Source organism: Halichoerus grypus, chromosome 3, assembly GCF_964656455.1.
Source record: "Halichoerus grypus chromosome 3, mHalGry1.hap1.1, whole genome shotgun sequence".
Taxonomy (NCBI): domain Eukaryota; kingdom Metazoa; phylum Chordata; class Mammalia; order Carnivora; family Phocidae; genus Halichoerus; species Halichoerus grypus.
In genome coordinates this window covers 69,088,271-69,100,497 of record NC_135714.1, presented here as the reverse complement: position 1 = coordinate 69,100,497, position 12,227 = coordinate 69,088,271, and the positions used below count along the sequence as shown (strand labels likewise).

The window sequence follows — 12,227 nt, the reverse complement described above, 5'->3', positions numbered from 1 at the left end:
AGTGTTTGATTTTTCACGTGGATCAAAGCATAAAGGTGCCGGGAAGTTCTTTTTAGATTGTTCTAAAATTTCAGGTCCATTTCAGCAGGTAGGAAAGAATACATTTTACACATTAACTGTATACCCCGGAAAATAAATTATCTTTCACAGTAGCTTAAGACCAGCCCAGCTGAGTCAGAACTAACATGTGGCTTCCACTAATGCCATGAGGTTGATTTTTTTTTCTCTCATTTCATATATGAGAAAACTATCACTTCAAATGAGCATTTCTTCTTACCCCACACTCCTGTATCCGATAGTCTGGCTAGTATTTTTCCAAGTTATGATTTGAGAACCATGCATGTAAGAATTACTTGGGGATTTGTTTGAAATTCAGATTCCAATGCATCCTCCAACCTTTTAAAAACGCAATGAGAGACAGTTGGGTGTGAGCTTCTGAATCTAGAGACACCTGTCTGGGTCATTCTTAAGCAAACTAATGTTTGAGAATCTCTACTGGCTGTAGTGCTCCCCCCTTTCAAGTCCACTTTTTATAACTCAGGTCAGTAGTACTCAAAGCTATAGTGCTACTCAGAAGATAAGAATTAAACTATGTGTCTGGCTTTTCTGCCTTCTAAGTTTTAGACTTTTAAAAAATTTTTATCTCTGTAGAATTGCAGTTTGTTTAGTGATCCTAATTCAGTCACCAAAACAAATAAAAAATAAACAAGATGGTAGAAGAAAAGAAAGAGGGTCAAGGGCAAAATGAACACATTATGTCGGAATGTGTCTGGGGTAATGGGGACAGCAGCTACCTTATGGGATTTTTGGACAGAGTGTGTAAAATCATTGACTTCTACAGCCTTGCTCTTTTAAGGACGTGTGTTATAAGTGCATAGTTTTTTTTTGTTGCTGAACAATTAATGTTTTGATGGTGATGTCCACATGGTCATTCCTGACCCTATCTTCCCAGCAATTCCAAAATGTATCCTCTTTAACAGCTGATGCCACCTGGAGAGCTTTGGAAATGAAAGAACATTCCGCTTCTAATCTGATTTTACACATTCTGTATTTCATTTTTATCCCCTCAAAGTGGGGAAATTCAATATAAAATGTTATATTTTAATTTGTTTTCATTTCTGAACAGAAATAATAAAGAAAAGAATGGTTAGGAACTATGATATCTGCTGTTTTTTACAGTTGACATCAACTGATAAAATACAAATTTTTTCAGGTCAATGAAAATGTTTTTTCTCACAAAATTCACTTTGGTCAAGGAGTCTGTGGGAATATGTCATCTAACTGTAGGAACAAAAAGTCATGCATACATAAAAGTCTTAAATTTGAACCTCAGAACTGGGAAAATAGCATGAGATAATTAAAGAAGAACAGAAAGTGAATAGTTTAATAAAAGCTGGTCCATGTGCCTGCAACCTCTTTAAATTTAAATAATGTATGTTCCAGGTTCCTTTTTTTCAATCTTTTTTTTCTCCATAAGACAACATACTTCTTCTCATTCAAATATGAAATATCATCTTCCAAATGGATCCATAACTTCAAAAGCACAGGCCAATTTATGAATATAGATGGTTGTTAGCATAGGACTGATGTGTGCAAAACATTGAAAACAACAGATGCAGAGGGCGCCTGGGTGGCTCAGTTGGTTAAGCAACTGCCTTCGGCTCAGGTCATGATCCTGGAGTCCCGGGATCGAGTCCTGCATCGGGCTCCCTGCTCAGCAGGGAGTCTGCTTCTCCCTCTGACCCTCCACCCTCTCATGCTCTCTCTCTATCATTCTCTCTCTCTCAATAAATAAATAAATAAAATCTTAAAAAAAAAAAGAAAACAACAGATGCAGAATTAGACAAAGCAATGCACTCATATGATGACTTACTACATAGCCCTTGAAATCATGTTTGTGAAAGCCACTTAGTGACATGGAAGTTGTTCATGATATAATGTTAACAAGAAAAGGCAAGATGTAAAAACTGTGTGATTCCAATACTTTGTATATATACATATCTGTATTTAGATATATCTGTACGTTTAAGTTCCTACATATCTCCTTATTTATACATTATATATAGCAAGAGCTCCCTGGGTTATTTACTTTCAAAATATCCATCTTCCCTTCTTATGGTCTTCTATATTCTAAATTGTACACAAAATGTTATAATTAAAATACGATCTTAATAATATTTAAATTAAAATTTAATAACACCTTATACTGTCATAATTTTTTAAAGTTATTAAGAAAGTTCACTTTAAAAATCAAATTTTAGGCCTTAATATTGGAGTTTCAATAACATTAGGCCTTAATATTAAAATTAGAGATTATTTTTGCAGAATTCTTGTGAGAATTCCTTTGTACATTTTAACACATATGGAGATGAAAGCTACATCTTGCTGACTCTTTAGTGAGATAGAAGCATTATGAGGAGACACGGGAATATACTTATTCATTCTCACTTTTTCTCATATTTCACAATGAAAAATTTCTGTCCTTTGCTTTACATCCTAATAGCTATTGAAAACATTATACACAGTCTATATTTTTAAACTTACACCCTTTTAGAAATCATTTTGATGGTGAACGTTGGTGAAACTAACTTGAACATGCTAGTTCCAAGGCAGTTTGTTTTCACATCTCGAAAACTGAAACCTGAGCTAGCTAGGACTTGGCCATGAGAAATTTCAAACTCAGACAATTAACTGAAAAAGCAGAGGGGGCAGAATACTCTACATGTTCTGAAAATAATCTTACTTTTCTTGGGAAATTATGGATTATTTATTCCCCTACCAGAGTAGTTGACAATCACATTTTGCCACAAATATGTGACTCTTTTCTTTATATTTCCCTGTTCATGGATCGGGAAGTCCTCTTTTTTTTTTTTTTTTTTAATCAGTAGAATCCAGTAATTTGCATATGTGTCTCCCTATGACAGAGGGACTCAAGCTTGACAATTTATTTATCAAAACAAGGATATTTAGATTGCCAGAATGTGATATTGTGATATAATAAGAAATATATTTTTGGGGTTTTTTTTCCTGGCTCCTGGCCAGAGTTCCTAAAACCCTTGTAATTCTCTCAATGATAAAATAGACACATCTTTTGTTACGGTATTTGGTTTTTATCCCCAGTTCCTGAAGTAGTTCTAGTGATGAATGTAAAAGAAAAGACTTCTTTATTCATAACAAACGCCTTTCAACCACACCCGAGTTTATGAGTTTATATGTTTATGTTAATGAGGTGACTTTTGGAAAGCCCCAAGATGGGAGGGGGTGGTTGCCAGAGGAAGGAACCGTGTGATGAGGGTGTTGGAACTTTCAGCTTTACCCCTCAATCTTCGGGGAGAGAAGAGGGTACTAGAGATTCAGTTCAGTCACCAATGGCCAAAGATTTAATCAATCATGGCTACACAATGAAGCCTCCATAAAAAATTCCTAACCGAAGGGGTTCCGAAAGCTTCTGGGCTAATGAACACATCCTCTTGCTGGGAGCAGGTATGCCTGGTGAGGCCCTGGAAGCTCTGCCCCCTTCCCTATACCTGCCCTATGCAGCTGTTCCATTTGGCTATTTCTGAGTTGTATCTTTTTATAATAAACTGGTAATTGTTTTCCCGAGTTGTGTGAGCTCTTCTAGCAAATTGTGAAACTCAAGCAATCTCCGATTTGTAACTGTTTGGCCAGCAGTATGTGACAACCTGGGACTTGGGACTGGTCTCTGCAATGCGGGGGGGGGGGGGGGGACAGTTTTCTGGAACTGAGCCCTTAATCTATGGAGTCTGCACTAACTCTGGGAAATTAGTATCAGAATTTAATAAAATTGTAGGACACCCAGTGGGTGTTCACCAATAATTAGAGAACTGCTTGCTGTGGAAAACCTGCACATTTGGTGTCAGAAATATTCTGTGGGTAGAATAATAGAAAATATTAGTTTTTCTTTACAGAGTGATGATTTTTTTAACATGTAAATAAAATTATTCCATTTCTTGTTAAAAATATTTCAATGGATTTCCATTTCACTTAGAAGGAAAACGAAAGTCCTTATCATAATCTACTGGGCTACATAGGATTCATCTCTTTCACCTGTCTCCCAAGACTGTACTTCTCACCTATCTCCCAAGACTGTACTTATCATCTATCTCCCAAGACTGTACTTATCACTCACTGTGTTCCAGCCACAATGTCCTTCTTTATGGTCCTCAAACAAGCCAAGCCATGCTCATCACAAGGCCTTTGTACTTGATATTCCACCTACAATGTGCCTCTACCGTATCTTAGATATGGCAAGCTTCTTCCTGTCATTCAAGCTAAACCTAAAAGTTATATTCTCAGGGAGGAGATGTGTGTTTCCACTTCACTCACTAACATTTTAGCATGTCATCATATCACTCTTTGAAATTATTTACATATTGACTGTTTATTATTTATCTGCCCACCACTAGTAATGCAAATTCCAGAAGAGAACTGACTTTGTCTTTTTCACTTAGAACAGGTGTCCAAGTGTCTAAGACATACTAAACACTCCAAAATTATTTGTTGAATGAATGAATGAGATGGACTGTCCCCAAAGGTGACTGCCAACAATTTCCCTCACCCCTATACATTCATGTCACCCCTTCTACCAAGAAGTAGAACCAATTTTTAATCTCTTTTGATCTGAACTGGCCTTACGATTTACTTTGGACCAATAGTATTCAGTGGATGTGACATTGTGCCAGTTCTGGGCCTAAACCCTTCATAGGCCTTATAGCTTCCAGTCTTATTTTCTTTCAGTCCTGAGATACTGTGTAAAAAGTTCTAATAATTGGTTAAAGAGAGAAGCCCTGTAGGACACAAGACTGCAGAGAGAAAGAGAGAGGCTCAGCCCACCATCAGCCATGTCAGCTGGCCCAGTGTCGGCACCAGGCTTGGAAGGTAGCTCTCTTGGATACTGCAGCTACATTAGATCATGGCAACGGATATCATGTCTTTGCCAAGCACTGCCCAAGTGCAGAATCTGAAAAGATTGCTGTTGTTTTTAAACCAAAAACTTTGGACTGGTTTGCGATGCAGCAAGAGATACCTAAAACAGTCCCTGGAAGCAGAAATTGGGTGCTGCCACAACAAAACTCTAATGTATGGCACTGGCTTTGTCCAGGCAGTGTCTGGACAGTTGTGAGGACACTATCAGAAATGGAAAAGCAATGAGAAAATTGCTACTAGAAGCTAGAGAAGGGTGAGCTTGCGGAGCTTATTAAGCAGTGGTGGAAAAATTTGCAAGACTATTGGCTGCCATAACTCAGAATGTAGAAAATGTTCCTGATGAAGCTAATTAGGAACTGTTCAACTCTGAAGAAAAATTTAGAGAAACTATAGTGGCCCTCGGATTGTGTCTCCAGCTGGTGAAATCTTCTCAAAGTAAGACATGGCCCCAGAGCAAAGATAAAATCCAGAGTGCTGCCAATAAAACATGACCTGAAGGTAAAGACCAGATGATGGTGTGACTTAGGATTCCTCATTAAAACCTCTGAAAGACTGAAGGTAGCACCTCACAGATTCTCTCAGCAATACAAAAGGATTTAGAAAGAATCTTAAGATTGTTCTATAAACGCTGACTCATGGAGCCCATAATGGCAGGACCTGATACAGTGGGATTTATGGGTGTGACTTTGTTTCAGCAAAAGGATTATAATTTGACACTTCCAAGGTTTTTAAAGGAACTATGGCAACTTGGAATAAAAGGGATGGTACTAGTTCAAAATGAAAGGAGGCTTTGAGACCCCAACTTTCTATGGACAGGAAGCAGGCTGAGAAACTACTCAACTAAAAAAGTGCGCCATTTCTTGGGGGCAGGGGGAGAAGTCTCATGGAGCAAAACCAGGGTTCTAGAGAGTAGATCAAAGAGTAGAGGAGAGCCGAAGTTTAGAGAACCAAGCCGTAACCTAGGCACATTTCCCACCTTCCCACCCCCCAGAGGAGGGGCCCTGAGAACACATGTCCAGCAGGAGTTTAGAACTGTGGATGAGAATCCACTCACCGTCTTCACAGAGTAACAGGTATCCCATCTGCTATTAAAAATGAGAAAACTAGTCTAATTATATGAAACAAGTTCTTTTTTTTTTAAGATATTGGACAATAGTGCAAAAATGTGACCCGTGAGAGTATGGAATCAAATAAGGTAAATCTTATGATTACTCCAGCCTTGTGCATTGTCATGTACCAGAGCCTGGGACAGGGATGGGAACCCTGAAGAGAGAACAGCAGTCTCACCGAGCCAAGGAGACAGAGATTCCAGTTTGGAGAGGTTGAATCAGTTGGCATTTGTGATGCAGACTACTAACAGTAGGGAGCTTTGCACAACAGGACTTCTTGAAATCTACATATACATCTACGGCTTCTTGAGTCTTCATGTAAATACCAACATGAGCCAGCAGAGGGTAACACTCTAAACACAGAACAACTACCAGGGAAAGAACCACCATCAGAGTTAACAGAGTATAAGAGAAACATTTTTAAAAGAGAGACAATCAATGGTTCTCTCTTAAAAACTGGTTCTTTTTAAGGCTTAATGAAATTGATAATACATAAATAGACTGATTAAGGAAAAATGATGTAACAAATCACTAATATCAGAAGTAAAGGAGAGGACTTCACTAAAAAGTCTACAGACAATACAGAAAAGGAATATTATAAACAACTTCGTGATAATAAATTTGAAAAGTTATATGGAACGGGAAAATGTCATGAAAGAGACAAATTACCAAAACTGACACAAGAAGAATTAGAAAAGCCATCTCTAAAAACTTCCCCATGAAGATAACTTCAGGACTAGATGACATCACTGGTAAATTTTACCAAAGATTTATAGAGGAAATAATACAAAATACACCTACTCTTTGAGAAAATAGAGGTAGAGGGGACACTTGCCAGCTAATAGGGGGGCCAGAATTTCTCTGATAACAAAACTAGTTGGAGATACTATAAGAAATCTACAGGTCAATACCCTTGATGAATATAGGTCCCAAAGTCCTTAACAAATTATTTGCAAGTCAGATACAGCAATATATAAAAAGAGTAATGCATCACAAGCAAATGTGGCTTACCCTAGCAACATAAATTTGGTTTAATATTTGAAAATAGATTAATGTAATTCAGGACATTCACATCACAAAAGGGAAGAATCAGATAATTTCTGCAATAAATGCAGAAAGAAATGGATTTTATAAAATTTAATTCTCATTCATTATTAAGAATGTCGGCAAACTAGAAATAAAAGGACATTTTTTAACCCCATAAAGGTCATCTACGGAAAACCTATAGCTATCATCACACGTGGCAGTGAAAGACTGAGAACCTCCCTCTACATACAAGAGAAGTATGTTCACTCACTACTATGGTAGACAAGTTCTTAGCAAGTACAAACAGGCAAGAAAAAGAAATACAAGGCCTACATATTGAAAAGGAAGAAATAAAACTCTCGCTATGTACAGTCAACAAGATTATATACCTAGAAAATCCTAAGGGATCTACAAAGTCCCACTAGCACTAATAAATTAACTTGCCAAGTCCATAGAACCAAAGATCTCTCTCTCTCTATAAATCAATTGTATTTGGATAATCCAGCAGTGAGCAATTAGAAAATTAAATATTAAAAACAATACTATTTACAGGAGCATCTATAAATAGTAAATACTTAAGGATAAATTTAACAAAATGGAGAAAGATCTGAACATTGAAAAATACAAAATGTTGCTGAAATGCAAAAAGTTCTAATGAAATGGAGAGATGGGCCATGTTCATGGATTAGAAGCTTTCATATTTCTATTAAAAATAAATAAAATTAAAAAAAAGAAGCTTTAATATTTCTAAGATATCAATTTTCTCCCAGTTGATTTCTGGAGTCAATGAAATTTCAATCAAAATCCTCACAGACATTTTTTGTACAAATTGACAAGCATGTGCTAAATTTCTTTCCTTTTTTTTTTTATGGGGATGTAAATGACCTAGAATAGGCAAAACAATCTTGAGAAAGAACAAAGGGGATTTACTCCCCTTGATTTCAAGACTTTAAAGCTGTGGTGATTTTCTCTAAAAATAGCGTCCCACAAATCTTCCTTCTCTTCAAGTGCTTGCCCCTCTCTCCATCAAGTGGCGCCGTTTACTTCCCTTCTCTTCAAATGTAGGCGGGCCTGTCTTGTGACTTGCTTTGACCAACAGACTGCACCAGAAATCACACTGTCCTCCGGACCCAGCCCTTGTGAGGCTTGCAAACTGCCCTTTTCATTTTCTTGGAACCCTGAGGTATCATGTCACTAAGTCTGACTAATCTGCTAGAGATAAAGGCCATATGCCGAGCAGCTCTATTAGATGTGAGATTTATAGAGGGAGAGACAGAGAGAGAGAGATGGAGGGAGGGAAGGAGGAGGTGGGGAGAGGAGGGGGGACAGGTTGTGGGGGAGGGCATGAGGGAGGAAGGGTAGGGAAGGAGGGGAGAGAGAGAAAGAAAGGCCCAAGCAGCGTCCAGCCACGTTAGCCATCTCGGACAAGGCGCTGGACATCTGAGTAAAACCATCCTGGATCCTTCAGACCTAACGGATCTCGTGAATCAACATCATGTGCAGGAGAAAGGAGCACATCCCGGCCAGCTCCTGCCCAAAGGGCAGAACCATGAGCAATAACCGGTTGTTATTACTGAAGTCACAAAGTTCTGGCGTGGTTTGTTACAGACCTGAAACACTGAGTGACCGAGCAAATGAAGAACACTCTCCTTTTCCTCGCGGGATGCTAGTGGCCTTACCATATTGTGCTAACATTCAAATACTCTCCCCAACTCTTTTCTATAGGTTTTCTAGTTGACAGGTAGCTTCTGTAATCACTCTTTCGAAATTAAAAGAAAGGAGATTTTTATGTAGCATGAAATCACCAGGTAATTAAAAGATCTTTCAGATGAAATTTCTGATTATAAAAGTAATGGATGCTTATTGGAATCACAATATTAAAAAACAGAAGGAAAACATCACTCACTATCCCACAAAATCAATGCTTATCTTTTGTTACATTTTCTTCAGTCTGTTTATGCATTTATGTATTTCACACAAAAAATAATTTCTTTTATAAGTGAGATCATATTTTATATAAAGATTGCACACTATTTCATTATCAGCTCAGTATTAAGAACATGATTTGGAGATAACTGCTTACAAGGCATATCTTTTCTTATAGGATCTTAAAACTTATAAATATCCCTCCATTCTTTCATATTAGCGAGAATCTTGTTATAAGAGCCAAATCATAAATGCCTATAGAAAAATAATTTTTAATAAATATACTTTTCTATAATGTCATCTGCATATATAGTAGGCCATATATGATATAAGAAAAAGCCACTGAAACTTATCAATGTCACATGAAGTTCATTGTAGAAGATTTTGTTTATCCCATTATATGATATTTTATTATAAGGATCCCACTGGACAAATTTCTTTCAATTTTGGAAATTGAAAGAATTAAAAATAATAAAAAAATTACATTTCTTCTAGATAAACTATTGTGTATGTCTTGTGAATAGGCCTGAATTTGCAACTACTGTTTAGGTTTTCTTTTTTAAAGTATATAATAAGACATGGGGCTCCCCTGCCAAAAGGATATCTGTGTTTTTGAAATTTGTTCTCCAACTCTGGTTTTGAATTCATTTCTTTGTCTCCACATTTAATTTTTATCTTTCAGAGATAAATTATGAATGTCTATAAACTGTCTGTAATATTTTCTGTAAACAGGTAGGATTTTAATCAATTAATTTATCCTGTCTTATTTTTCCATTTGTTATTTCCACTTATTATTGGATAGCTTTAGCATTTTTCCAAAATTTTAATAATTGCATAATATTTTATTATATTAATGCACTATTATTTAATTAACCATACTCTATCGCTGGAGATAATAGATTGGTGTTCATTTTTTACTATTACAAAAATTGTAATAAGCCACTTTGCACTTAAGTTTTTTTCCACATATCTGATTTTTTTCTAGGACAAGAATTTCCTGCTAAAACAGTCTTGAAATATATTACCCAATTTCTTTAGAAAGACTATAATAATTTGCACTCTTACCATCAGGGTGCCTACCTTGCCAGCACTGAGTATTACCATTGTTCAAGATTTTGTTAATGTGACTAGAGGAAGGGCATTCATTAAATGATTTAATGTGCATTTCTTGGATTATTAGCAAAAGTCCATATTCCCAAAGATGCGTCCTTTGTCTTATAGCATGTATTCAAGTGTCTTCTTGTCTATCTGTTCCGTAGATCTGTGTCTATCCATGTGCTAATTCTATGCTTTCAAAGAGAAATAATAGTATGCAATTTTCAATTTTCAAGAATAAGACTATTATTATCCACAACGTCCAATACTGAGACTTTCTCCTGAGGAGATAATCCAAAAATAGAAAATATTTATGTAAATGGATATCCTCTACAACATTATTTATAGTAGTGACGAAAGTGATGACAGCATGTCCCAATTGTTGAAATGGTTACGAACAATATACTTGTAGAGTGAAATAGTAGATAGGAAAATTTTGCTTACGGAGGTTGCCAGCCATCAAGTATTCAGTTAAAATATATTGTAATATTGGGGATATTTCAAATATTAATATGAAAAATATCTGCTACACTATGCTAAATTGATAATATTGGGATAAAAATATTATTTTCTACTAATTAAAAAAGTGAAGAGAAGAAGGTAGTTTACAAAATATTGCCGTATTTAACTCTTAATTAGTGGAATTATGGATGCTTTATATGCTCTTTCCTGGAACTTCCATTAGTCCCTGAATTTCACCATTCTATACTTCTTGTTCCCTTATAAATCTACTCTAGATTAAGGTGAAGCTATATATTGAAAAATATAATGCTTTTATTATTATTAAAAAGTTATTTTAATTACATTGCCTATATCCCAATCTCTGCTTATTAATACTTTTAATATCTCTTAGCTGAAAGAATTAAAAAAAACCACTGAACAGGAGAGGACTCCTATTTTAAACGTTCACTTTTCTGATGCAAAAGTTTAACACAGTGTTAATTTAGGACCAAAGGAGAAGAAGAAATAATCATGTTTCAAGAGGGACAAAAAGTCAAAATTTTGACTCTGTAAATTAATAAAAATAATCCACCCTTGTGTGGCTATATAATTCATATTCTAAAACCATTATAACATCAATTAAGGTTCTATTGTCTCAGCTCACTACATTCTTTCTGTTCAGTTTGGATTTCTCAGTGCAGGATGATTAATGAAATCTTGAAATCTACCTGTCAAATGATGGCTTCTCTCCACAGTCAAAGGCATCCTGGAGCTCCTTGACGAGGTTAGCCTGGCCCGGCAGCCGGAAGAGACCCTCTTCTTTCAGCCCCCTTTGTCGGATAAAGTCCACACACTGCTCGACCAGCATTGGAGCCAGACGGTTCCCATATCTCTTCTCATAACGGACAGTGTCTTCCAGTTTCTGTCCAAAAATGCCTGGAGGAACAAAGGCTCACAATGAATTTGAGGAACTTATATCACCCCACTTGGTTATTTTTTTAAAATCCTCAATATAAAGGAAAAACAAAGATTGAAAGGCTGACAAGCATTTAACAATCAGTACCTCACAGTTTTCCAGAATCAAATCCATGATACACAATTCTTCCAAGGAAAAGGCTTTGCCTTACGCTGCCCTTCTCCCCTAAATTCCATATTTAGCCCTCACACCAAATAGACATACAAAGTTGGAGATAGCCACTTTGATATAAGAAACACTGCAATAAATGAAAGTTTAGTTATTTTGTGTGGGCTCTGAGGGCCTGCAGTCCCAATGGAGTCACTGCTGTGCACTCCATTGCATCTGGAGGTGGTGTTCCTACTGATGATGACCAGATGACTGGGCTGGAAATGGAGGCCATGATGGCTGCTTGGAAGGGACTGGACCCTTACAATAGCTAGCCCCAAAGGCAGCTTTAGGCACAAAGAAGGACTCTAATTTTGTCCCATCTCTCACTAACAAGCAAAGAGTGGGTTGTATCTATGAAGAGGACAATAGTTGCTCTCATCTCATCTGGTTCCAGCTGCACAAAGGCAAGACCCAGCAATACCCTAACTGTGGAGATTGTTACCAGCTGGTGCCCCACCAGTGGGCCCACTGAGTCTTTACACTAACTTACTCAAAATGTGCTGTAAACTTCCTTCTTTCCAATAAAGAGTAGCCATTATATTGGCTTCTTCTCTCGA

General features: G+C 36.8%; 1 protein-coding gene across 8 annotated transcripts in view; it reads right to left on the bottom strand.

Annotated features, from left to right (window-relative positions):
- The window catches only part of ARHGAP24 (Rho GTPase activating protein 24), a 750,039-nt gene that overhangs the window by 44,860 nt on the left and 692,952 nt on the right, over positions 1 to 12,227 (bottom strand). For all 8 annotated transcript variants that reach the window (XR_013446403.1, XM_078068884.1, XM_078068885.1 and 5 more), the window contains one exon: positions 11,273 to 11,480. Coding sequence is in view for 7 of the 8 variants with exons in the window: in XM_078068884.1 (XP_077925010.1) it covers positions 11,273 to 11,480 (208 nt within the window). In the remaining variant the exon portion in view is untranslated. The remainder of the gene's footprint in view (positions 1 to 11,272; positions 11,481 to 12,227) is intronic.